This window comes from Ambystoma mexicanum, chromosome 11 (assembly GCF_040938575.1).
Source record: "Ambystoma mexicanum isolate Mex_15411 chromosome 11, UKY_AmexF1_1, whole genome shotgun sequence".
Lineage (NCBI taxonomy): Eukaryota > Metazoa > Chordata > Amphibia > Caudata > Ambystomatidae > Ambystoma > Ambystoma mexicanum.
In genome coordinates this window covers 100,828,832-100,852,735 of record NC_090934.1, presented here as the reverse complement: position 1 = coordinate 100,852,735, position 23,904 = coordinate 100,828,832, and the positions used below count along the sequence as shown (strand labels likewise).

At 43.7% G+C, this 23,904-nt stretch overlaps 1 protein-coding gene across 2 annotated transcripts in view; it reads left to right on the top strand.

The window, feature by feature from the left end:
- Positions 1–23,904, top strand: part of OSCP1 (organic solute carrier partner 1) — a 185,467-nt gene that overhangs the window by 20,597 nt on the left and 140,966 nt on the right. For both annotated transcript variants that reach the window (XM_069622633.1, XM_069622632.1), the window contains 4 exons: positions 11,211–11,365; positions 14,784–14,951; positions 18,302–18,382; positions 19,770–19,873. In XM_069622633.1, the coding sequence (XP_069478734.1) occupies positions 11,211–11,365; positions 14,784–14,951; positions 18,302–18,382; positions 19,770–19,873 (508 nt within the window). The remainder of the gene's footprint in view (positions 1–11,210; positions 11,366–14,783; positions 14,952–18,301; positions 18,383–19,769; positions 19,874–23,904) is intronic.

Sequence of the window (23,904 nt, the reverse complement as noted above, 5' to 3'; positions counted from 1 at the left end):
TTTGTGCAGGTAATTTATGTACCGCATATGACCCTTAGATTGCTACCTGTGGGGACACATTTAGTTTTTTTTTCTTTCTCTTCACGTCCCTGCCATATCTGCCCAGGAACGTGAGGATCCTGTCGTCAATCTTTGGGGTTTCAGCCACCCCGTACGGCACATTCTGCCTTTAGCTTGCTTCTTGCTTGCCTGCTCAACGGTGCCCTCAACCATCTCCTGATATATTCTGCAATCTTTTCTGGAAGATCCCATTCATTGGACCTTGGATGCGCCAGGTCGTCCGGGTCAAACTCATCTTTCAGTGGGTCCTCCTCTTCCCTCCTGCCTTTTTTGCTTTTGGGCTCCCATTCGTCCTCATCTGGGGAGGTCTGAGGCTCTGATGTACTGTATTCTTCAGTAATAGTCATCAGACTCACTCGAGCTTGTGACTCATCTCTCACAAGACCTCGCCTTCCTTTTCCCCGCTCTGGATCTGCGAGGTGAACTCGGGGGAGGGGGGGTCTGGGCGCTACGGTCCCTGCGGGTTTTATTCTTTCTTCCCCCTTTTTTCCTGTGCGCCTTGCCCTGCGACAAAGCAGCCAGGTCACGTAATATGCCCCTATCCCTATGGGGCCTCTAGGCACTCTCCATTCTTTGAACTGCTTCGCTCATGCGCAAGCCGCTTACGTGAGGACCTTCTGACCCTTCAGAGTAATCGCTCATCTTGTTCCAGTGCCTTATAATAATGTATATGCAGTTTACTTGCGCTTCCCCTGTTAAAATATACTTTATCTGTAGCTAGGCGAGTCTCAGTATATGCTAGCAGTTTGTCTTGGGACTGAGCCTGTCAATGAGATATTGAACAATATCCTTTTTAATGCCACCTCTCCAGCAGGCAGAACAATGAGGGGTTTATTGAACTTTACCTGGGCTGGGCCCGTTATTTATCTTGTGGACAGCAATGTCTATCCCAGCCTGCGGTGCCGCTTTTGGCCACCAGGTAGCGTCTGCAGTCTATCCAGTAGAGCTTCTCCTCGCTCTCTTCCCCCAAGCCGCACACGTTGAATACGGCTGCTTAATATATATTTCAATCGTTAATCTGACCTTTTTGTCTCTGCATGACACAATAATGCTTCCACCACTCTCTCACTATGTTTGCAATGACGCCAGAACCAAAAAGTCCTGTTGCGCCGTTGCGAACTTCCGTTTTGCAGTGCCTTGTAACGAGGCGAGATGAGACGCCGGAACGAAAATCCCATCGCGTCCTCCTCGCCAATTCACCCTAACGCACTGTAACGTAACTGCGCGCGCGCACCTACCAAGTCCTAGCATTATAAGCATTTACATATCCAACATTCATATAAAGATAAAAGTTAATGCACTTATCTCGGCTGCTCGAGCAGCAAAGAAAGAGGAAGGACTATGAGGACAGCTGATGTTATAGAGGGTAGGGGAGGTGTAATTGGACTGTGAAGTCACGTGATTTGAACAACCTATGAAAAACGGACTACAAATGTGATGGGTTTATTGGGATTTGTAGTTTTTGTTATCTGTTTTTCATGTTTGTTTGAATTGCTGCTCGAGTAAGTAAAGAGAAGTGAGAAGCATAATCTGAGCCTCTGAGTCTTGACATAGAATTTACTATTTTATGGGGAATGTTAACACTCCGATAATGTGTACATATGGTATGTTTACAGTCCATATTTCTGATTGCTGGTAGCGGGACAGTCAGGTGTTGACCTCAAATGATGTGCCGCATTGTTTCTCTAGCTCCGAGGCTGTACTTGATATCCACTTTCACTGGGAGATTTCTATCATTAATGGCAGACAAATGACTGTTTCTGGAGAAAGGCAACTCCTTGCATCAAATTGACACCTTGGTGTGCAGTTCCAAGGGCACGTGTGTGAGGAGGTTTACAAGGTGCTTGATGGAAGCTAACCTGTCTATAGCTCGTGGAGGCCTCCTGAAGATGTCGCTCAAGGAAAGCAGGTCTCTGGCACGGGAGGGGCATGGTGAATTCAAATATTGTGCTTGCCAACCATCGTATTGGAGCAGACACCAGGTGGTATTTGCAGAGAGGGCGTAGAGGCGGGAACTTGGATGCAATAATTACCTACATACCATTTCTTTGCACTCAAAGAAGGTGTCTTGTGGACACCAACCTATCAGGCGCTGCTTCTCTTTCTTTCTTTTTCTTTCTTTCTTTCTTTCTTCCCCCTCTTTCCTCCCCCAAAATATCATGGATACCATCTTGGTGCAGGTGTAATCCCACTGACTTTACCTTGGGCTAAATGGTCACTTGCTTTCCTTTTGGAAACCATGCTCTCCTTTGTCCAAGAAGGGTTCAACTGATCCGTTAGTGCTTACTTGTTGCATAAAGGCCTTTCACCTTTTTGGTTTGTTATGGTCCTGGGTTGTTGCATTGCATTGGTTGTGGTTTGTGAGACTGTCCTGCGACTTTTAAAATATGCCTTCCATCCCGTTGCCTGCTGGGTGGTCGAATCTTGAAAATGCAACCGTATGACCCATATGTCCGCCTCACTCATTAGCTCGCCCTTGCATTATGACAGGGTTCGTAATTGCAAGGAGCCGGGATCTATTTAGCTTCTGCGTAGGGCCTAGAAGAGCGTGGTTAGTTTTACACCAACAGCTACCGGGAGCTACTTTTGGCTCCTCCAGCCAACTGGTGGCACACAAATATACCTATCTGAATTTTAACTGTATCTGGGAATTGGCATAAAAAATGCATTCATAAACTCCCATGAGACAAAGTTCTAGTTGTTGTATCTCCTTTGGAAGTAAAGCAGCTCCTGGGTCACGATGAGTAACTCCTGGTCAGAGGAAAATCCTGACACTGTGGCTATGAGAGAGCATAACTAACTTAAACAAAGTGGGTCTCCTGCAGGCTTTCTCTTACTCGCTTAGTGGTAGCTGTGGAAGAGCTGTCCTGGGCAAATCGTTGGTAGATTGGTAGGTTGAATACAGTGTAGCATATGAATTAAAGGTGCACTGAGATATTCTACTAAAATGAGATCTGTTTGGCAGGACAATGTGAACACAGAGATGATACTAGATGAATGTGGAACATGTTTGCATTTTCTTTCTAATATTCACCAACTGCTTCCAGTTCCACGTGGAGTCAGTGCAGGTGGCCGTTGAAGAAGTGGCTGGGGAGAATGCAACCTATGGTGCATTCAACGACCCTAGCCAAACAATGTGATGTGTGGAAGGTTATGAGACAATCTTAATTACTGGCAGTGCTCTGGGCAAAGCTCTACAATATTGTTTGTTTAGCCATTTTTCGCCATTTCAGAAAGAGACCACAGGTATACAAATCAGTCTGGTACTGCCAAATTTGGGGTAAAAACCAAAGGTAGGGTTGCCCTTTTAACAACCTTAGATATTGGGGCTGATAATCATAATATTGAAACAAAGGGTGTATCTAAGGTTGACGAAAAAATGCACAACAACTTATATATCAAAAAACGTTATATCCAAACATTGGCAATTCCCCAAAACAATAATTCCATACGTGTGCAGATCAATGCATACAAACAATTGTGAAGCCAATATAAGTTTGTAAATACTGAGTGCTCCCCTTGTTGTATAAAGGAGGTAGTACAACACACAAACATGTAACATACAATAACAATCTGGTTCATCATGAGTTGGGCCTCAGCCCTTAAAGCCGGCGGTAACGCTATTACTGCCGCATTTAAGGGTTGGCCCAATCATGAGTCGGGCGTTAAGTGAGAGTTTTATCTCCAGCTTTTTGTTTGTCACAGACCTACATCTGTATAATTTACTAAGTTTTTGAGTGCCTGACATTGATTTTCTGGATGAAATGAGAATCAGTTGTGTATTCTATGTTACATGTTTTTGTGTTGTGCTACCTCCTTTATGCAACAAGAGGAGCACTCTGTATTTACAAACTGTCTTTTATATTGGCATCACAATTGTTTGTATGCAATGATCTGCACACGTATGAAATTATTGTTTTGAGGAAATGCCAATGTTTGGATGTATCGTTTTTTCGATAGATAAATTGTTCTACATTTTTCGTCAACCTTAGATATATGTTTCACTGCAAACAACGGGATCAGTCCAAATGTCTTAGCTTTGTCTCATTTTCACAGAAACACAATCAACCCCAGACATGTTTTGGCCTTGTCGGGCCTCATCATTGTGGTGCAGCTTAGTTCCCTACAGCACACCAGTGCCTAGAAACCCAAGCTTCATCTCACTAATGGTGCCCAATGAGGATGAAGCATTTCTGAAGTACCATGTGGTCTTGTGCAGAAGGCATGTGACCTAGCAGTTCAGGGTGGACTGCCTCTTTTGGGATGGGGCCAAGCCGTATTTTCATATGGTTTTCCTCTTTCTGTTATGCCATAGCAGACTTGAAAGCCATGATCTGGAGGGTTAACCAGTGTAATGTTAGATGTTATAATTAATTCAGAGCCGTCCATCCATCAACCTTTTTGCTAATACCATGGATGTGTGCCCACTTGGTCAAGGCAAGGGACTCTTCAGTCAAGATGACAAAGGCTCATGTTCATTCTCAGATAATGGGAGATCTTCTCAGTTAGAAGTGGTCTGAAAAGGAGACAGCCAGGCTGCTCTTCTGCAGAAATTCTTTTTGGATGGTGTGGTAGGTTAGAAGGCGGACACAGACTCTGATTAGATATTTAACAGGTATGTTTATTAACTAACAGGAATAATGCAGGTCTTTTGTTAGGCGTCCCTGCCTAACAAACCTAGCTAAGGTGCTCGTCACTCGCCAGTGAATGTCTATGAAGAAAACTGTCCAACTTTATCCTATCTGACCCTACCACTATTTTTAAGAACTCAAAAATCAGGAGAGTGTCTCCCTTCTCCTGAGGTTTATTGATTTATCTTTCAGCTGCTTCTCAATAGATGATCTTCAGATAGTCTCTAAGTGAACACTTGCATCAGTTCGTACAGTTCATTGGTTATCATTTTGGACTTTTTGTTTCTTCTCTTGATTTCCTCTATAAGGATTGATCGTTTTATCATCCCCTGGTAAACCTATCCACAAATTATCTTTTCCTATTCCTATTTTCCTGAATAGTTTATAATCCTTAATTTCCTTCTGTCCTTTTTCTGGATATGTTTTTACAACTTCCAGCTTGTTTTCAGGTTTCCCGTTTATGACCAGTTTTTTTTCACCTAGGCCTTCTTGGTATGAGTCTTCATAAGAATATTCCCCATTCACTTCTCTTTGTACTGACTGTATAACACTTCCCTCCAGATTAAGGCAAGTATGAACAGTCTAGCAGGGTTTCTCATTCACTCTTGTTCTATTTTCTCTCTCTTGACTGAGATGAGTATGAGCATTCCAACAATGCTAGTTTTTATCCACTCTCCTGGGTCTCCTGTTATCCCTATTGCCTTCTGTTCTTAGGGCTAATGTCACCATGGTTTTCGTTCGTAGAGGATATACTCCCTCTCCTCCTAAACTGGCATCTCGTGTCCTTTCACCAGCTTCTCTTCCCTCTGTTCGTCTTGGATGGTGATCCGATATCTCAGTTATTCGATTGTCCCGTATTGCCCGTTTCGGAACGGTTTCTTTGTTGTTACTTGGATCTCAGGTCTACCATGGTCTTCCCTTGGTCATGCCACCGGTCTCTGCTTCTTCCTCTCTCTCCCCGCTTCGGGACGCCACATGCCCAGCTTCAATTCTTCTGGCTTCCTGGTTACCGACAGTTACACGTCTGTCACCTCTCTGTCTCTCCTCTCTGCTTCGCCCTGAAGTCTTCGTCTCTGCCCATTTGAAATTCGCAGGCTCTTCCTTCTTTTCCCCAGGCTCTTCCGCCCCCTTTTGGATTGACGTAGCTGTGCGGCTTCCCCAGCACAAATCTTTGTTCCTTTTTTTCTCTTTCTCTGCTGGGTTCTCTTATTCATCCCAGTGGAATGGGAGTTTAACAGGAGTTTTTTTTTTGTTTTGTATTCCCAATAACAAATATTGGCCTTCTCTTCACAAATGTTCTCCTAAGAAATATTTAAAGGTGTTATTTTTGCAAGGTCCGCTTGGGAGATCCTCCTGGGAACAGGAGTCCTTGTCCCCAAAGGGGGAGTCTCGCCCGGCGAGGTCCCACTTGCCTTAATCCCTAGGGAGAGTATTGCAGATCGGGCTCATCTCCCTTCCGCACAGGATGGGGGTCCCCGCTGGGGAGAAGGGACAAATTCCTGCGATTCATCAGAGTGGTCTTAGTTCTTCAGGATTTACAAAGTATGGATGCATACCCTTGGGTTTTATAGAGAACTGGAAGCCAAGGTGGGTTTAAAATTCCCAATTGGATGTTATCCACACCCATGGCCGAGTAACAACTCCCAATAACTGTGCTTTGGGGAATAGTAAGTTAGTACCACTACTAACCTGTCCCTTTTGTTTAAAACGTAAGTGTTCCTTTCACTGTGTAGTTTTAACAATAATTAAATGCTTCAGTATCAAATCCTTATATAAATTCAAAATCAATGGATTTCACTTCCCTTCACCTCCCAAGGCTTTGCGGTTGACACCCTCGTACATCAATAGGCTTGAATAGAGAATTTCCGCTTCTGGCACCCCGTCATCTTCATAAAACAGTCCCATAGGCAGGTGGCATCACTTGAAGTACGTATTCAGATTAAACTGTTAGGTGAATAAGAAAAATCCTTTTATTTGTAAATAGCTTTAACAAATAGATAATAAATTGGTTACTCAATCTCAAGAAAGTGAGCATGCGAAAGAGTTCAATTTCCCTCTATTAGAGAAAAACTGACCTCAAGCAAAAGTCAGAACTTATTATGTCAGTATATAGTGATTAACGGGAGACTTGCCTGGCCCTACACCCAACTGTCAAATTAGGGAATGTCTGAGTGCCTCAAATCCTTACAGGATTCCACAGGCTTGGAGCCAAACTAAATGAAATAATTACTCTTGGCTTCATAAAATCATCCTGTCGCAATTTTATTAACAGCAGGCTGTCTTGGACAGAAAAGATAATGTTCTTTATTGGCACCCGGTGAGGGAGAGACTGTTATCCTGCTTTGCTTGCTCCAACACCCGGTAAAATACTGCAATGAAGGCCCACATTTTCAGGGAGATGGATGCTACTCCCCTCCAAGCCAAGCTCTGTATTTCTGTACCCCGTTCACATGCTGGTCTCTCCATTCACCTGTCCCTGTTCTCTATCACCCACTCCCCATTGCTGTCATCACTTACATTACTTTTCTGCATGTCACAGACTCAGGCACGCCACCAGACAACTCTGACACACACACGCTACCATGGAAAGTGAAGATAGGCTTGACCTCGTCTGCCCTAGGCAACCATCTTTATCTGGAGAAAGCTTCTCTTTAAAAAAAATAAAAAAGGCTTATAAGCATGCTTGCCCTTTGATGAAAGGGAACTGTGGAGTTTTTTCTTACACTGCCAAAAACACACTTTTAACGACCTACGACTGATACTTTGTTGCTAGAAGCATTACAGACTGGAGGTTAGGGCTTGCACAGTGGGTAACATCCCTCAGTCCTCGTGAACAGCTTTGCTACCCTCAAGACCCACAGCTCAGGATAGCAGCCAATTACCAGCTAGGTAATCTCTAAACCCCAGCCATTAATGCAACATACATTGCTAGTAAAATCTACTAACTCACTTGCATTGTCTTGGAGATGTTTTGAAGGGCGAGTACCATTTGCATGGTACTCGACCTTGCTGGCGAGTATAGGGATGTTTGAAACCTTTATTTTACATTTACTGCAAATAAACTTTGCTTGCAGTAAATGGCACATACATGTTTCACTGTGCATGGTTGGCCTTTGGGTGGCTACATTACACCAAATATGAAGTGTGCTTATGGTGACGTGCACCGTTTTATAGAACGCATTGATAAATATTTTGGCACCATGGGTGTGTGCATTTTTCTTAGGATGAGTATGTCAACCAAGGAACTCGCCTTTCAGGTCTAGTGGGATTTTTAAAAGAGTGTGAGCCCTATATTAGCGTATGGAGTATATTATAGACCTCCTCTGAGTCAATGAGAGTGCTGAGAATGCAATCTATAATATGTATTACAGACCTCAGTCAAACTTCAGCAGCAGCCTAAAACACTGATCAGAAACAGTTGTCTTCAGCTGTGTAAAGGGTGAGACGAGCATGTGCAACTAAATTCCCCAAATTAGCAAGTAGTAGTGAAACACAAAATGTGTTAAGTCTGTTACTAGATCCATATTCTTTAAATTAAAATGACAAGTTACTTACCTATACTCCCCTACCCCAGTGCCACCCCCCCCCCCCCCCGCCCCACTAAAACATTGCCTTTTTTAGTTGCATCACTCCATGTGATAAAAGCCTCATAGGCCTCCAGTGGGATCATTATGGCTTGAGTTAATGACCCCATCCTCAACTTCACCTCTGGGAAAAACTTGGAGACATGTGATTCTTGTGCTATAAAGACCCCCGCCCAGGGCCTCCCCCCCGCCCCCCGTCAATCTATAAGGCGTACATTTTGATTTTAGGAAATGGAATGTTATTTTACAGTTTGACTTGCATTCTGAACTAAGGTTTGCTAAACTGCTTAGTTTACTGCTTAGTAGGCCCTTTCCATGATGGTGTTAACTGGGGGGGGATACTGAAACCATTGAGTACAAAGAAAAGCCCGTTTCCTGTGTTAAATCCACTCTGGTTCAGCCTCCTTCCTTTTGAAATTCTGAAGGCTCCCTCGTTTTTTCAAGGGCTTTGCCATTCTTCTATCATGCTCTAGCTTTCTGGCAGCCAGTGCAGCTGACTTACTCTTGACCACGCCACCAAGTACATAACATTTTGACTGGTGTTTTCAACGACCCTAGCTATGGTGTTCACCTTGAACTTCATTCGGCCCTGACGGCGTTACGCAGTGTTACATTTTTTTGCCATTCTCGTTAAGTGTTTTATTGCTGTTATCTTAGACACAGCTTGGGCAACTTGGAGGTCAAGCCCCCAAACAAATAAAGCAATAATATCCCGGTATCAGATCCCAAGATTAGAAATGATACTAGAGCTCTTCTTTTTTTAATGAAACGGTACAGACCTTACAAGCCTTCAATAACCACCAGTGGGAAAATCTGCTTAACAATCCCTATTATTTTAAAGGAGGGCGACAAAAGGTTGGGGTGACTAAAAACTGCCCTAAGCACCAATTCCATCTTCAGTGCTTCTGTCCTAAGTTCAAAGTTCTTTTTACCCAGATAGATGAGGTGTTTTATAACACTTGCCCTACTTTGGCGGGGGTTAAATATAAAGTACTCCAAATAGAATAAAATGTCACATATGTCAAAGAATGCTTACCGATCCAGTGGGCAGTGGGGTAGTTTTTATACTTAGTTTTCTTTCTATTGGGAGGCCACTTTACATTGAATGCAGGTCATGCCATGTTGGCCCAAATGTGAAGTCCCAAAGATAACATAGTCCTCTGGAATTAACGACTATTGGTCCAGTGGCGGGGATGCTTGTATTAGAATGTGGCATTTCTTCGCTTATTTCAGCTTTGTTCAGTGGCTGGTGCTTGGGCTCTGCCACACAACCATGGAGCTCCTGCAGAATTCTCAGAGCAAATGTGTGGAAATCATTACCATCATCTGTGAGGGCAATGGGACGGTAGTCTCTGCAACCATCAGTCGCAAGTGGGCATAAAGACTGCGGCTCTGCCAGACTGATACTGTGCCATGATCTGCAAGGTATGCTTGGGCAGGCCTCTGCGTGGGGAGGGTGGTGATAGGTGAACGAGATAAGCAGGAGCTTCTCACTTTTGGCCAACTGCATCTCACGCTTGGCCCATTTATACCAAAGTGAGATGCAGGTGGCATGGTATGAAATGGCACTTCTCTGAATAAAGGCAGCATGGTCTTGGACTCTTACTGCTGCTGGGAGAGGTGGGCTTATTGAAGGGTGACGATGAAAGATGCATGCTGCCCGACCAACTCACAATAACTAGGGGCCATAAAGAAAAGGTGAGCAAGGTGACTAAATCCCAGTTAGCACCATGGCTCCTCAATCAGGCTACTGGGGAACCAAGCAGGGCTATGGCAAAGAGGGTGAAAACTGCGGACAGGGCTTTGCAGACGGATAGTGGGATCTGAGGAAGATGCAGAGATGATCTGACCTGTGCTTCTCTTCATCAGTACAGGGACATCCCAGTTACCAACCGATGGCTAGGAGCAGATCAGTGATGGTGGACTACAGGAAGTTACCTGGTTACCTATACCTCCTGAACACGGGTAGGGTGAAGCCAGAGAGCGAGAGGTCCGGAAGTCCTACAGTCAACCCGACCTGAAAAGGACGGGCACCGGCACAGAGCTAGAAAGGGAGCAAAATGAGCAAGCCACCATTTCCTTTGCAGACAATACCTCACCTGTACGATTGAACACCAATAAAAGTCTCAGCGTGAAGAACCTTTCAGTTTGTGTGTCCCAATCTTTATAAAACCACCTTTCTTGGTGTGCTTTTTTTTTAAATAGACCATAGTTGCTAAAAGAAATAAACTCATGTAGATGTTTGGAAAAGTCTTCTAACTTACTAGCCTGGGTGTGATGGGTCAAAACAATTGCCAGTGAAGAAATACTTTGATACCAAGCGATAAGTTAAATCGGGTGAAATAAGAGCTTTCTTTATATGGGTTCATAAACCACACACCCACTCTGTGGTATAGTACTAATGCTTGCAAGGTGTTACTGTGGCCTCATTGAAATCGGCTGTACCCCTGAATGTTCTTAAATGTGCCTCCTTGATCTGTAAGAATAAGGGGACCCTAGTCTGCTGTGGCCCCAATGCGCCCTAGTGTATTATGGTTGGTTAAAATGTAACATTTTATGGAAACATTCTGGACATTTCTGTTTTATCTTTAATTGTGGACATTTGAGGTTGATGAACCGCTTGCACAGAGAACCTAACTACCTTCATTCCCCTGCATGTATAACATTTATACATTCCTTTTTTGATTTGGTCCACAGTGCGAATACCAGCAAATTTGAGACTCGATATTTGCAACTGAACCATATTGTTTTTAGTTGTAGTAAAAAGCATGTTTACTGTACAATTATTACTATTTTTATTTCTTCTAGATATCAGTTTCATCCATTACGATCACATTATATTTCCTGTCCTACTTTGAACTATTATGTTATTGCCATTTTCTGAAGAGAATCATTGAAGTTTTCCTTTCAGTGTAATTCTTCTTGGGTTTTACAGTAATGAATGACATCATCACCACCATGTTCAACAAGAAATTCATGGAGGAGCTGTTCAAGCCCCAGGAACTCTACTCCAAGAAAGCCCTGAGGACCGTATTTGACCGGTTGGCCCATGCATCCATCATGAGGCTGAACCAGGCTAGCATGGATAAGGTATGCAGTTATTCGTGCTTGCAGCTTATGCACGTTTTAAGGATAATCCATATTCATAAAGGTCTTCCTTCGCTGTGCAATAACAACAGATTTGAACTGCTCAGATGCTGCCATGCACAGGCATTGTAAAGGCAATAGCCTGTGCAGGTGGCGGGGATCTAGCTGAGCGTTCATCACTGTTACCAACAAGAAGCGCCAGTTATTTCCAACGGTGCTGATTACCGGCTTGTATGGCATTTTTGTCTTGAGGAGGATGGTGAAGACAGAATCCAACAACAAAAAAGGTGTATTATAAAAATAATCTTAGCCTTTTTATAAAGCTTTTTAATCACATTTCAAAACAGCAGTACTACCTCCTATGTAGGCACTCTGTATCAAACTATTGTGAGGGTGTAGGAGTAAGAATCGGACACAAGGTTGGCATGTTGATTGGCAAAGGCCTTTATTAATAACAAATACGGAGGTGAGTTGAAGGAACTCCTAAACAACCCTACCTCTAAGAGGGGTTTCCCTGCCTCACCAACTAGCGAAGGAAACTGCCTGTGTCAGAATGTCCAAAGTAAAGTTCACTGTTCAATGTCCAGATCCTAATCCATCCATCCCTCCATCCATCACAAGCTAAACTCAACATAAGGTGAAAAGGGAAATATCTCTTGGCTGTCAACCTACAGCCCAACTTAATAACATTTCCAAAAAATGTAGAAAATCAAACTTGTCACAAGACTCAAGGGGTTGTTTCCCTTCCCCAGAGTCTTTCCATACTTTATCCACATTTTTTCGGGGTCTTTAGTTGTCAAGATAGGTCCTTATCTTTACTTGGCCGACCTGACTCCCAGGCCCTGCAACAGGGAAGAATAGCCTGGACACCTTTTCTAAGCCGTCTTGAGGGTCCCAGACCCTTTGTGAGCAGACCCGTTCTCAGTACCCCCCATCGCTGTGGGTCCCACTTATATATGCAAAGTTTGTATTCCTCTTTATTACTGTTCGGGATATGCTTTCACAATATGGGTCCCGGTGAAGATTCCTTCTGTGCGTCACTTCGGCCTCACGCACCCTATGGGTCTCCCCAATCCTGGGATTAGCCACCCTAGTACCTACAGGGTCTCGACTGTCACCCTCCGGTGGATTCGCAGGTCTCCAAGGATCTTTAGTGGCTTTTCTGGCTCACCGGGGCTTTCCCAGTCTTCGGCGCATCTCATCTGCAGTTCGCTGGTGGTTTCTCTGCACTCCAGTGCCCTCGGTCATCGGCGGGTATCTTTCCTCTTCCTGGTCTGCCTTCTGCTTCTCAGGCCTCCTGTAAATGCGCCTCTCTCACGAACAGCGTCTGCTTCTCTGCTCAGCTGGTGTGCTCGTAGCTTGCCTAGCTCTCGGCCTATGCCGAGCTGAAAACGCCATCATTCTCTTACCGCTCTGCTGTTGGATGACAGCTGACCAATAGGATCATTCAAAAGACTAGAGCATATGCATTTGTTCTTCTCTGTGATCTTCATTATTCCTGACCCCTTCCTCGTCCCAGTCATTACTTGGTGGATATACTGGAAATATGAAAAGGCCAAAATGAACGAAAATAATTACTGATTGGGAGATTTGGGTGAATTTCGGTCGTACGAAAAGTTTGCACGGCCGAAAATCTCAACGAAATCCCCTATTCGGTGGCATTATAGTGTACAAGAGCAGCAGGGGCTGCGGGCGTGTCCCCCGCATCCTTGTTCACTATAATGTCAGCAGGAGTTGCAGGGGTGTTCCCTGCAGCCATTTGCTTTGGCGCTAGTTCCTGATCACGGAAGTGAATGGGAACAGACGTTGCAGGAACACAGCGAGTCGGCGTCACACCTCAAGTAAGGGGTGGTGGGTGGGAGTGGGTAATGGATTTCATTTGGGTTGTTTTACCAGAACGGCCCACTCGTTTTTTCAGCCAAACCCACTATGGTCTTTTCAGCTGCGTATTGTTCTATTACTGTAAAACAACCCACATTCCTGCAAATATACGTGAGGGCATTAGGTAGTGTGGAATTGGAGGGTTTTTGAGGAAAGGTGGAAGGGTCAAAGGGGCATGGCATTTTCCCAGAGTTTTCACTACTCTGTTGGGTCCTTCCTCCCCATGAGATCCTCCCGCTGAGTACCACCCTCAGGGGGTCATTCGGGTAGTGTCCTAACCTCCCTGGCCTCATGAGAAGGGGTTTCCCCATCTGAAGCAGTTATGATACCTTGGGATTCGTCACACTATGGAGAACTGTAGTTTTTCCATGACCATCAAAACAGGGCAAACACCTCTAAGTGATTAACCTGTATTCAATTTAAAATGTATCGCTCAGCCGCTGCTTTTATAATGCATCGATAACAAGCATCTGGGCTGATGTCCTACTTCTGAACATCCTTTTTTGTTGTGAGGAGGTGTATGTCTGTCTTTACAAATCTAGAGTTTGCTAAGTAATTTTCTGTAGCAAATCAGTGAGCAGGAAGAAAAATGTTCTTTCCTCAGTAAGGAAAAATACGTTTTCAAAATGTAACCGTGTATTCGACCCACACATGCGCCTACATTCTGACCTCGCACTGTTTTTTTTAATAGCAACCTACATTTATGGCCAACTAGGATTATTCTCAAAATTCTAACGTTTTAAATTAATCTCAACATTAAATGATCTAATTTTACTAACAGTGCAGTTTGTAAACTCTGTTATCTGTGTATCAGAAGCGGATGCTATGCTTTCCCCAGAGTGATGTCAGGTCTCGTAATACCTCTAATCTTCAAATCTCCTAACTTCTAAATCATGTTTGATCACATTGGCTTTGCTTTCACATACTCCAATAGCAGACCATTTTGAACATCTGACGTAAAATGAGTCTTTGAAAAGTAATGACAATTGCTTACTATCCAAGTAGTGTCCATTCAATGACTAGTACATAGTTTCTTACTAAAGCGTTTAACTTGAGCGCAATAGAACCCATCAGAAAGGCTCTCATTGTCTCCACTCTAGAATGGCCTATTTAATGCAGAAACTGTTGATTTAAAGGGGCTACTATTTGTTTCTTGCTGAGTCTCAAAGGATGTCTACTTTATCAGTCTGCACCCCAGAAATGGGTAAACTGATATTGTCTAGAGCAACCAATCAATTCAGGGAATGGGGGGACTAAGGTGAGATCAACAGAGAAGCTTGTCTTCAAAGATCAGCTCCCTTATGTTGGGTTTCCTATGTCTCTTCTTTCTTCTGTTTACACGTTTGTGGAAAAGGTTGCTCATCCAGGTGGAGATTCTCATAGGAAGGTTAATAATTTCATTTTTGTTTTATCAAATATATAGGAAGTCTCTGCCGTGGGCACTAGAGAAGGAAGGAGATTACCTGCGTGATTGAACTCATGCTGATTCTGCCCTCGGTGACCTAATCTCTTCTTTTGTTTGTTTTTGGGGGTGATGTAGCTGTATGATTTGATGACCATGGCTTTTAAGTACCAGGTTCTACTCTGCCCTCGCCCCAAAGACATTTTGCTCGTCACTTTCAACCACATGGATGCCATCAAGGACTTCATACGAGATTCTCCCAGTATTCTGAACCAGGTGGATGAAACCTTCCGGCAGCTAATTGAAGTAAGAGCATCCCGTTTTGTGTATGTTTTACTCCCCTTTCTAAAACATTTTCTAAACCGGTGATCCTGTTGTTCAGTGCATGCTTAACTTGGAGGCTAGGGCCTGGGAGGAAAGCTCAGGGGCAACACGCTCGTATTGGAAATAATACTATGCTAAACCTCACTGGTTCAAAACCTGGACCTGCGCTTAGAGTCTGGTCTCTGAAATGAAGTGCTATATAAGAAACCAATTACATTTTTTAATGAGGGGGCTTGTTGTAGAGATGGTGTATTAGGTTTGGGCCTCGGATTCACTGACTAGTAAACTCCTGTCAGGTTTTCAAAATTACCAATATATATATGCAAGTTCACCATACGTAAATTATTCTCCTGCAAAGTGATTGTCTATACTCTGAAAAAGAGACTCTGCTCATGTCAATATTTGGGTAGACCTTTGTGTACCTGAATTCTGACTGTATTTATTTCCCCTTCTCAAGTGGAGGTCTAGTTCATTTTCAAAATCGGGAGGGAAGGAAAGGTTTGATAAATAAGGCTCTATTTCAATCAGATAGCAAAAACAGTCTTTTATTTGTATTGTGGCTCGCCATTGACCTGCCTCCCTCTCATCACTCTGTTGTGTACTTTAACATCTGGATCTCTCCATCCTCTACTCGCCCTCCCCATTCTTCAATGACCATGAGGACATTCAAGCAGGATTTACAGGCCCTTAGTTTTATGTGAGACCTTTCTCCTATTAGTGCCTCTTCCAATTGCCATTCTTGGACACTCATGACTCCCTATCTAAGAGTATCCTGCAAGCATGCTCACACCTTCCTTCCCATGTCCCCTGTGTTGGAACCACTGTTTAATATCGAGATCCTCAAAATAAATATGTGCTATGACCTGTGATGCTAGTGCATATCCTGTACCCGCATGCTACTCCCAGCCTGCAACGATTCCTTCGCTGCACTCTCCTTTGCACTTGACTCTGCCAAATCCTCCATCACAAACCTAATATCCTCCCTGTTCAATCACCCCATAAAAGCTTCTTTGACCCTCTAAGCTATGCTCACAACTCAAGAACCAATATCTACTGCTTCCTCCCTCGATGCTAATCACTTTGAACTTCAGAGGAAAAGTAATGACCAAAGTCCTCACTCTGCCACCTTCTCCTTTACCCCGTCAACTCTCAACAACTTCTCCTCTACATCTCCTGCCGAATTAGCAACACTCCTTCACAGCCCAACCTCATCTTTCACTCTGATCAACCTGTTTGCTCCCCAAACAGTCAAAGACCTAGTCCTAATCACCTGCCCTCATCTCTATGAGGTATTTAACATCTCCCTCAGTTGGACTCTTCCATACTTCCTTCAAATCTGAAACTGTCTTACCCCTTTTGAAGAAAGCTTTGCCAACCCAACATTTCCAGCCAAATATCCCATTATTTAAGGATATTTGGAACAAGTGGTCTTTAACACGATCACTGCGTACTGTGACAAAGCATAAGGAATTTGTCCTTTCTCCCCAAGGGGGAGCCTCCTGATGTGAGCCCGCTCTGCAACACCCTTCATAGCGGTATAGGCGTGCAGGACCTCACTTCGAGAGACTCCCCCTGTGGGGACAAGGGCTCCCTTTCCAGTGAGGAACTCCCTAAAGAACATCCCAACAATACCTCTTTAGGCATACCGTGTAAAGACTTGTATGAAGATAGAACAAGTATATGTTATTGTCAGCAAGAATTTGTGAGTACCCTTTTAAATGGAAAACTCCATTTAGCTGGAATGATGAGCTTGGAGTGAGGAGAAGAGAGGCCGGAGCAGTAGCGGAGGTGGGTTTGGGAGGGGGGGTGTGTGTGGGAGAGAGACACAGAGAGAGAGACACACAGAGAGAGAGACACAGAGAGAGAGAGACAGAGAGAGACTCACACAGAGACACACAGAGAGAGAGAGAGAGACACACAGAGAGAGAGAGACACACAGAGAGAGAGAGACACAGAGAGAGAGACACAGAGAGAGACAGAGAGAGAGAGACACACAGAGAGAGAGACACAGAGAGACACAGAGAGAGAGACAGAGAGACACAGAGAGAGAGACACAGAGAGAGAGACACAGAGAGAGAGAGAGACACAGAGAGAGAGACACAGAGAGAGAGACACAGAGAGAGAGACACAGAGAGAGAGACACAGAGAGAGAGAGAGAGAGAGAGAGAGAGAGAGAGAGAGAGAGAGAGACGGACACGCAGAGAGACACAGACGCAGAGACAGACAGAGAGACACAGACGGACACGCAGAGAGAGCGAGACGGACACGCAGAGAGAGAGAGAGACAGACGCAGAGAGAGAGAGAGAGAGAGAGAGAGAGAGAGACAGAGACAGAGACAGACACAGACACAGAGAGAGAGAGAGACAGAGACACAGAGAGAGAGAGAGACACACGCAGAGTGAGAGAGAGAGATAGACGGAGAGAGACACACCGAGAGAGACATACACGCTGGGGAAGGTCCATGGCTATGTATACTACCTGAGAGGGGAGGAGACTGTGAAGACAGAAAAGACTGCAAGATATGATATATTTATAACCCACCTATACACAAGTGTTTCAAAGCGTGAGTTGCAAAACTGTACCGAAACCCAGTAGTGTCCTGTAAGTTAGAGTAAGGGAGGAACGACGAGTGGTGGCATGACTACGGAGATCTCGCGGTGGACCTGGCGGTCGCAGAAACTACACCAAGACCACTATGCGATTGGAACTGTGGAAACGTCCAGGTATCTGAAACACCAGACAGCCATCCTAAAGGAAGATACAGAGCACGAAGCATTGATGGAATAAAAGACCCACTTGAAATGCCTTGTAAGAGTCTGCATCCTCTTCCTTGCCCGCCACAGTTCCTTGACAATAAAGGCCTTGGAGAAATCCATTTCAATGTAGGATCTGTAGTAAGCATGTCACCGAGACTGCACTCTTGCATTTCTCTAACTTTCTTTCTTATGCTTACCACTTCAGACTCTCCTCCATAATCCTCCTTTTTGATCTCTCTGCTGCTTTTGACACTCCTCTCTCCAAGACCTTGGTTTTCACAAGTTTGTTCCAGCCTGGATTGCCTTCATCCAGGAGGGTTGCGCTTTTGAAATCTCTTGGAACTCGCAAACCTTTGACTGACCACCTCTCCCTGTCCTAGTTCTCCCAGCTTCCAGCTCCATTTGTACCCTCCCCATTATTTTAAACGCTTATAGCCATCCCAAGCAGATCCAGCTTAACATTTGTTTCAGTATCAACGTACTGTTATTGCACCTCAGTTTGTGGGTTAATCACTTCCCATGATGCTTCCCTTGTCTTTATTAAAATTTTCCTCCATATTTCCCTTTCCTCTCTAGATGTACAATTGCCTCCCGGCCGGAGAGTTTCAGCTGATTAGACAAACACTTCTCATCTTCTTTCAAGACATGCACATCCGAGTAAGTGTCACTTATCCGTGTAGCCTATTACTAAAATGTACAGTTTTCGTGAAGAAAATACATGAAAAGAAAAATTAATACCACCAAACCAATGTGACACTATGCACAGATTAATCTTTTTTTTGTGCAAAAGTGAGTTCCTTGAAATGTTTCTTAACCATGGTCCTCGCGTATGAGCTCAGCCCCTATAGAATGGTATCCATCGTAGTAAAGTTTCCTCTAAGTGTTCTAATCAAGGATATAGCTTCATACCTTCTGAATGATTTCTTGTAAGGTTGATGATCAGGAACGTTGGTACCATTAGTAGTTCAAGAACCCATCAGAGGCATAGCATGTTCATGGAATTGAGCTGTAAGGAAGAGAAGGGAGTAATTCTTGAAACATGCAACCTCTGTCCTCCTTGATAATGTTGGTATTGTATATAAATGTCAAGACAAAATGACAGCCAATGAGATGGAGCTTTGATCTCCTGCTCACACATTGTAAAAGAGACAGTCAGGCTTCTCATCTACAACCTATTTGCACTGGAATGTACGCTTAACCAAACAAGTACTGTTTAATTCCAAGCCTATTACTAAACAAGAGTATTGGTATTTGGGGCTTGTGCATTACTTAAAGGGTTGAAAGAATGAAGCCATAATTTACATATTCAGAAAAAACATTGCTTTTGTGTCAAGCTTATCTTTCTTGTCTATATATCCCACCTGTCTACTGTATCTGATCATACTGACTTATCAGCCTCTGCATGTAATATTCTTATGTTAAGATTCCCAAAGGGAGTTAAGGTTGCAGGAGTGAGATCCAATTTAAATTGTTTTGAAATACTGACAATAAGAAAATGTATGGTCCAGCTAAATAATCATGTTTACAAACAAATGACCATATCAAATTCACAACACATCACCTTGAGTAACACGGAACATGACTAATTATTATGGACGTTAAAGATTAGAGTAGTGACGACATATGGATTGTGCATTTTGTGCTCCTTGTGGCCTCACAAACTGGAGACACTTGGTCCTGTGGCACAGGTGATACCCAGAGGATCTTCTGACAATGCTGACACTTTTGCATCCGCATGTAACTTCTGCATATGCCTGAATTAAATTGTAGACACTTTGTAGATCAAATGCTGGCAACTGAGGACCTTGTGAAGTGAAAGCTAAACCGCCTTACCACCGTCTCGCCATTCCATATATTTCAACATTTTAGAATATGTTTCTGCTGCAATTGGGAAAGAACGACCTAGTAGAATGTGTATCCACCCTGTCGATTTCTCTAAAAAGTGAGAGTAACCAGGTAGAGAACACAGTCGCATAATGTAAGGAGCAGCACATAGTACTGCGTTTATCATGGACCCTGCCTGATCTGTTCTTCTTTTTATCAGGTGTCCATCTTTCTAAAGGACAAGGTGCAAAACTCAAATGGTCGTTTTGTGCTGCCGACATCTGGACCAGTTCCATGGGGAACAGAAGTGCCTGGACTCATCAGGTATGTTTTATGCCTGTGAACTATTTAAAGATATGAACTCCTATACAAGACGGCACATGGCTGAGATGTTAAAGGGATCCACCTACTAGAGATTTGGCACCCATATGATTTTGGGGTTTAGTTTTGCACAACATTACAGGGTTTTAACCTTTTAGGCTGCTGCCACAAATATTATCCAGTATAGCCATTTTCAGAGTTTTTACCAGTCTGTGGTTTGTGTGTTCCGAAGCCTCTGTGGCATCAGGTGGCGTTCTCCATTCGTTTATATTTGGGTAAGTGGCTGCTTCACACAAAAACAACATTGGGATTGACACTTAAATGGTATCATCAAGGTCCATACAAGAACAGGGGACACATGTTGTCTTCACGCACAGAGTCCTGGACCTAGACAAACTCTTCAAAGATGGACTCATTTTTAGTGAAGATTCGTCCTTTCCACAAGAAGGGGGTGCGTTTTTAGCACATACATATCCAAGACAAACTTCTGGATGGCTTCCAGAAGCTACGGATCTCGTAAGGAATAACTGGTTCATTGGTCAGGTTCGTCCAGCCAATCAAAGCTCTGTGGCTGATTAGTCCAGTTTTTTTAGCCAATCGTAACTCTCAAATCTGCGCTGGAGGAAATCTCACTCCCTCTCTGGTCTCTATTCACTTACCTCACTTCACTCATCATATGATTCGGCTCTCCCCTTAACCAAATGTTCTTACTTATTCTTCAAATCTCCCCTCACTAGCGTAGTCTTTTCCAATTGTTGGATTGTTTGCCTTCTCCTTCTTCATCCGATCCTTCTTCTTTCTTCTCTCTCTGCCCTTCTAACTTTTTATCCTCTAAGATCTCACAACTACGAGCTTCCTAACCTTCCTCCTCCATCTTTCCTTCTCCTGTCTCTTCCACTGTTCTTCATCCTTCTTTTAGACCCGTCTCTGATTCTGAGACAGCTAACATTCCTTCCAGTCTACACTCTATTGCTTCCCTGTGTGACCCACTGCCCTCTTCTTAATCCCAATGTCTTTCTTGTAATTCTTCCTTATCTTTCTTCTTTTATCAACTCTTCTGTTTCTTCTTCTACTTTCATCGTCTACTTTCCTTGCTGCCTTTAAGTACTCTGTAAAACTATGCATCTTGAAAAAGCCTCATCTGGATCCATCTCTTCCCTGTAGCGCCCAATCTCGCTTCTTTCCTTTCTTTCTAAGCTACAGGAGTGGGCTGTTCTCTGACAAGTTTCTCACTATCTCAACCATCATTCTCTTCTTCTGCTTCACCAATTGGGCTTTCGTCCTATGCACTCTACTGAAACTGCTTTAATTAACGTCACTAAGTCTCTCCTCACTGCCAGACACTACAAGCAGTCCTCTATCCTTATTGTTCTTGATCTTTTCTGCGACGTTCAACTCTGTCGCTCACCCTACTCTTCTTTCTTCACTTTGATTTTCTGGGTTGGTTCTGTAATGGTTTTCTTCCTATCTTTGTAACCACATCTTTTCTATTTTTTGGCCTGAGACCTATTCTCCTTCCTCATGTCTCGTATACCGAATTCCCCAAGGTTCTGTTCTCGCGCACCCCCTCCTTTTCTCTCTGTACACGTCTCCTATTTCTGCTATCATCTCTAAACTTGGCTTTTCTTTTCTATGCTGATGATATACAGCTCTTCCTCTATTTTTCTGATGCTCTTCATACTACTCTCTGCATGTCTCACTACAATCCAACAATGGATGAATTCTCGCTTTCTTCACCTGAATCCTTCCAAGACGAAAGTTATTTTCTGCCTGGCTTCTTCCACTCTTTCTCCTCCTATCTCTGCTCTCAGTTCCATTTCTGTAAGATCCCGAAGATTGACCCTTTATTATCTTTGTCTGCTTTTTTTCAAAACCCTTATCTCTGCATTCATTTTCTCTTGCCTTACCTACTGTTCTTTACTTCTGTTAGACAGGGAGACCAATCAGCACGCCCCACTTTGATCTGTCTATCATCTCTCAATTTGGACTTTGCATTCCCTTCCTCCACGTTCTTCCCTTTCCTCTGCCCTTCCCTCATTGTATTGGCTGTCTTTTTAATCAAGTCTTTTTAATTTTGTATGTTTTCTGTTCAAATCTCTCTATGGATTCGCACCACCTTATATGTCTTCTCTTCCTTCTACTCACTCCCTCGTTCTCTATGTTCTGAGTCTTTATTTCTCCTTGCTGTGCCAAAGCCACCTTGTGCCTCCTCCCGGTTTCTATCCCTTCTTCTTGCCCCAAAGTATTAGAACGCCCTTCCTCTTCCAATTCGTTCTTCTCCCTCCTTACCTGTATTCTGCTCTCTACTTAAATCTCCTCTCCCTTCTTTGCCTTCATAATGCCATACGTTTATTTTCTTGATCTGCATTAACTATTATTGTATTTTTTTTCCTTTTGTTTAGCCCTTCGGCGTAAGCCCTTAATACATAAATAAAATATGCAGATACAAATAGTGTGTTGTGTTAGTTGTCTCATATTCCTCTTGCCTCTTTTCCTCGAGTGCTTTTCCCTTTTGTGTCCCCTTTATAAGTGTGATGAATCCTGAGATGTCATCACTCCCCCCCCCCCCGAAGGGTAGCCTCTTCCCATGATGCCAGAGGAGGTGAGTCCGCTACCCAATAGTCCCCCTTGGGGTGGTACTCAGTGGGAGGATCTCATGGAGAGAGTCTCTCCCATCGGGGATCAGGGAGGACATCTAAGGAAAATGCGATACAACACCTCTTACCCTCCGCCCACTTCCTTTACCTCACCTCATTCCATGAGGCACACCTCCTTCATACCCCCTTGTCCCATGCCACACACCTCCATGGTACACTCCCATGTATGTCTGCGAGGTTGATGAAGCAGGAGTCACTGAGAAGAGGAAGAGTAGGGATGACTGGACAAACAACACCAATGGAGATACTGAGACCAGGAGGAGGCACGGAGGCATGCAAAGCCCTCCAGGGATTGGTAAGAGCAGTCTAGATTCCATCATCCCCTACAGATAAAAGGTAAAGAAGGACTCACATGGGAGTCAGACCCTCCCTGGAAATACCACAAGTGAAGAGGACGTCACACTTGGGAAGGAGGTGAAGACCTCAATGGTAGTGCCAATCTTTAAAAAAGGATGCATAGAAAACCCTAAGAACTACCGACCAATCGCCTTTTTAGATACCATCGGCAAGATCTTCGATTCAAGACTACTGACGCGCTTTCAATTATGGTCAAGAATGGCACCTTGCGCTGATCGCTTCCAAGCAGGATTTGTAATAAATGTGGGGACAACAGCAAACATAATGCTATTGAGTAGCTTAAAAGGTAAAATCATGGAAGGGAGCCCTAGGGTTTTTGTAGCATTCATCGACCTGGTCCAGGCTTTTGACCAGGCCAATCATGAAATCCTATGAAAGAAGCTGGCCGCCTGGAAATGCCCTAAATCCATCTTGGACCCTGTATGAGCCCTCTATTCAGAAACAACAATGAGAGTACGTCTAAACCAGCAAGGCACCCTATCAGCTGAGATTTCAACAGAAAGAGGGGTAAAGCAGGGATGTCCGCTAGCCTCAGCTCTTTTCATCACATATCTGGGCGATTTCCAAAATGAGGAGCAGAAGATCAGATTGTTTCCTCCAACAATAGAAGACCCAAAAATAACACGCCTATTATACGCAGATGATTTGACCCTGCTAGACCAGACAGTGGTTGGTCTTCAACGTCAATTGGACAATCTATCTGCATATATAAAAGAGAACGATCTGGAAATAAATAATTTGTCTGTAAAAATCGACTAAGAGAAGTGAAAAACTAAAATGGTACTTAGATGGTAAGCAGATAGACAGAGTGATAAAATTCAAATACTTGGGAGTAATCTTGAAGAGTAACATCATGGAAACAGCGATGCAAAAAGTTATTTTTGAAAATAAAAACTTTTGTAACACAAACGAGCAGTGGATAAGAAGTTTTACAGGTTCTCTTTCATACATACCATACATTTCTATAAAGCAATAGTTATTTCATCTTTGTCTTACGGAGCTGAAGCAATGCCCTATATT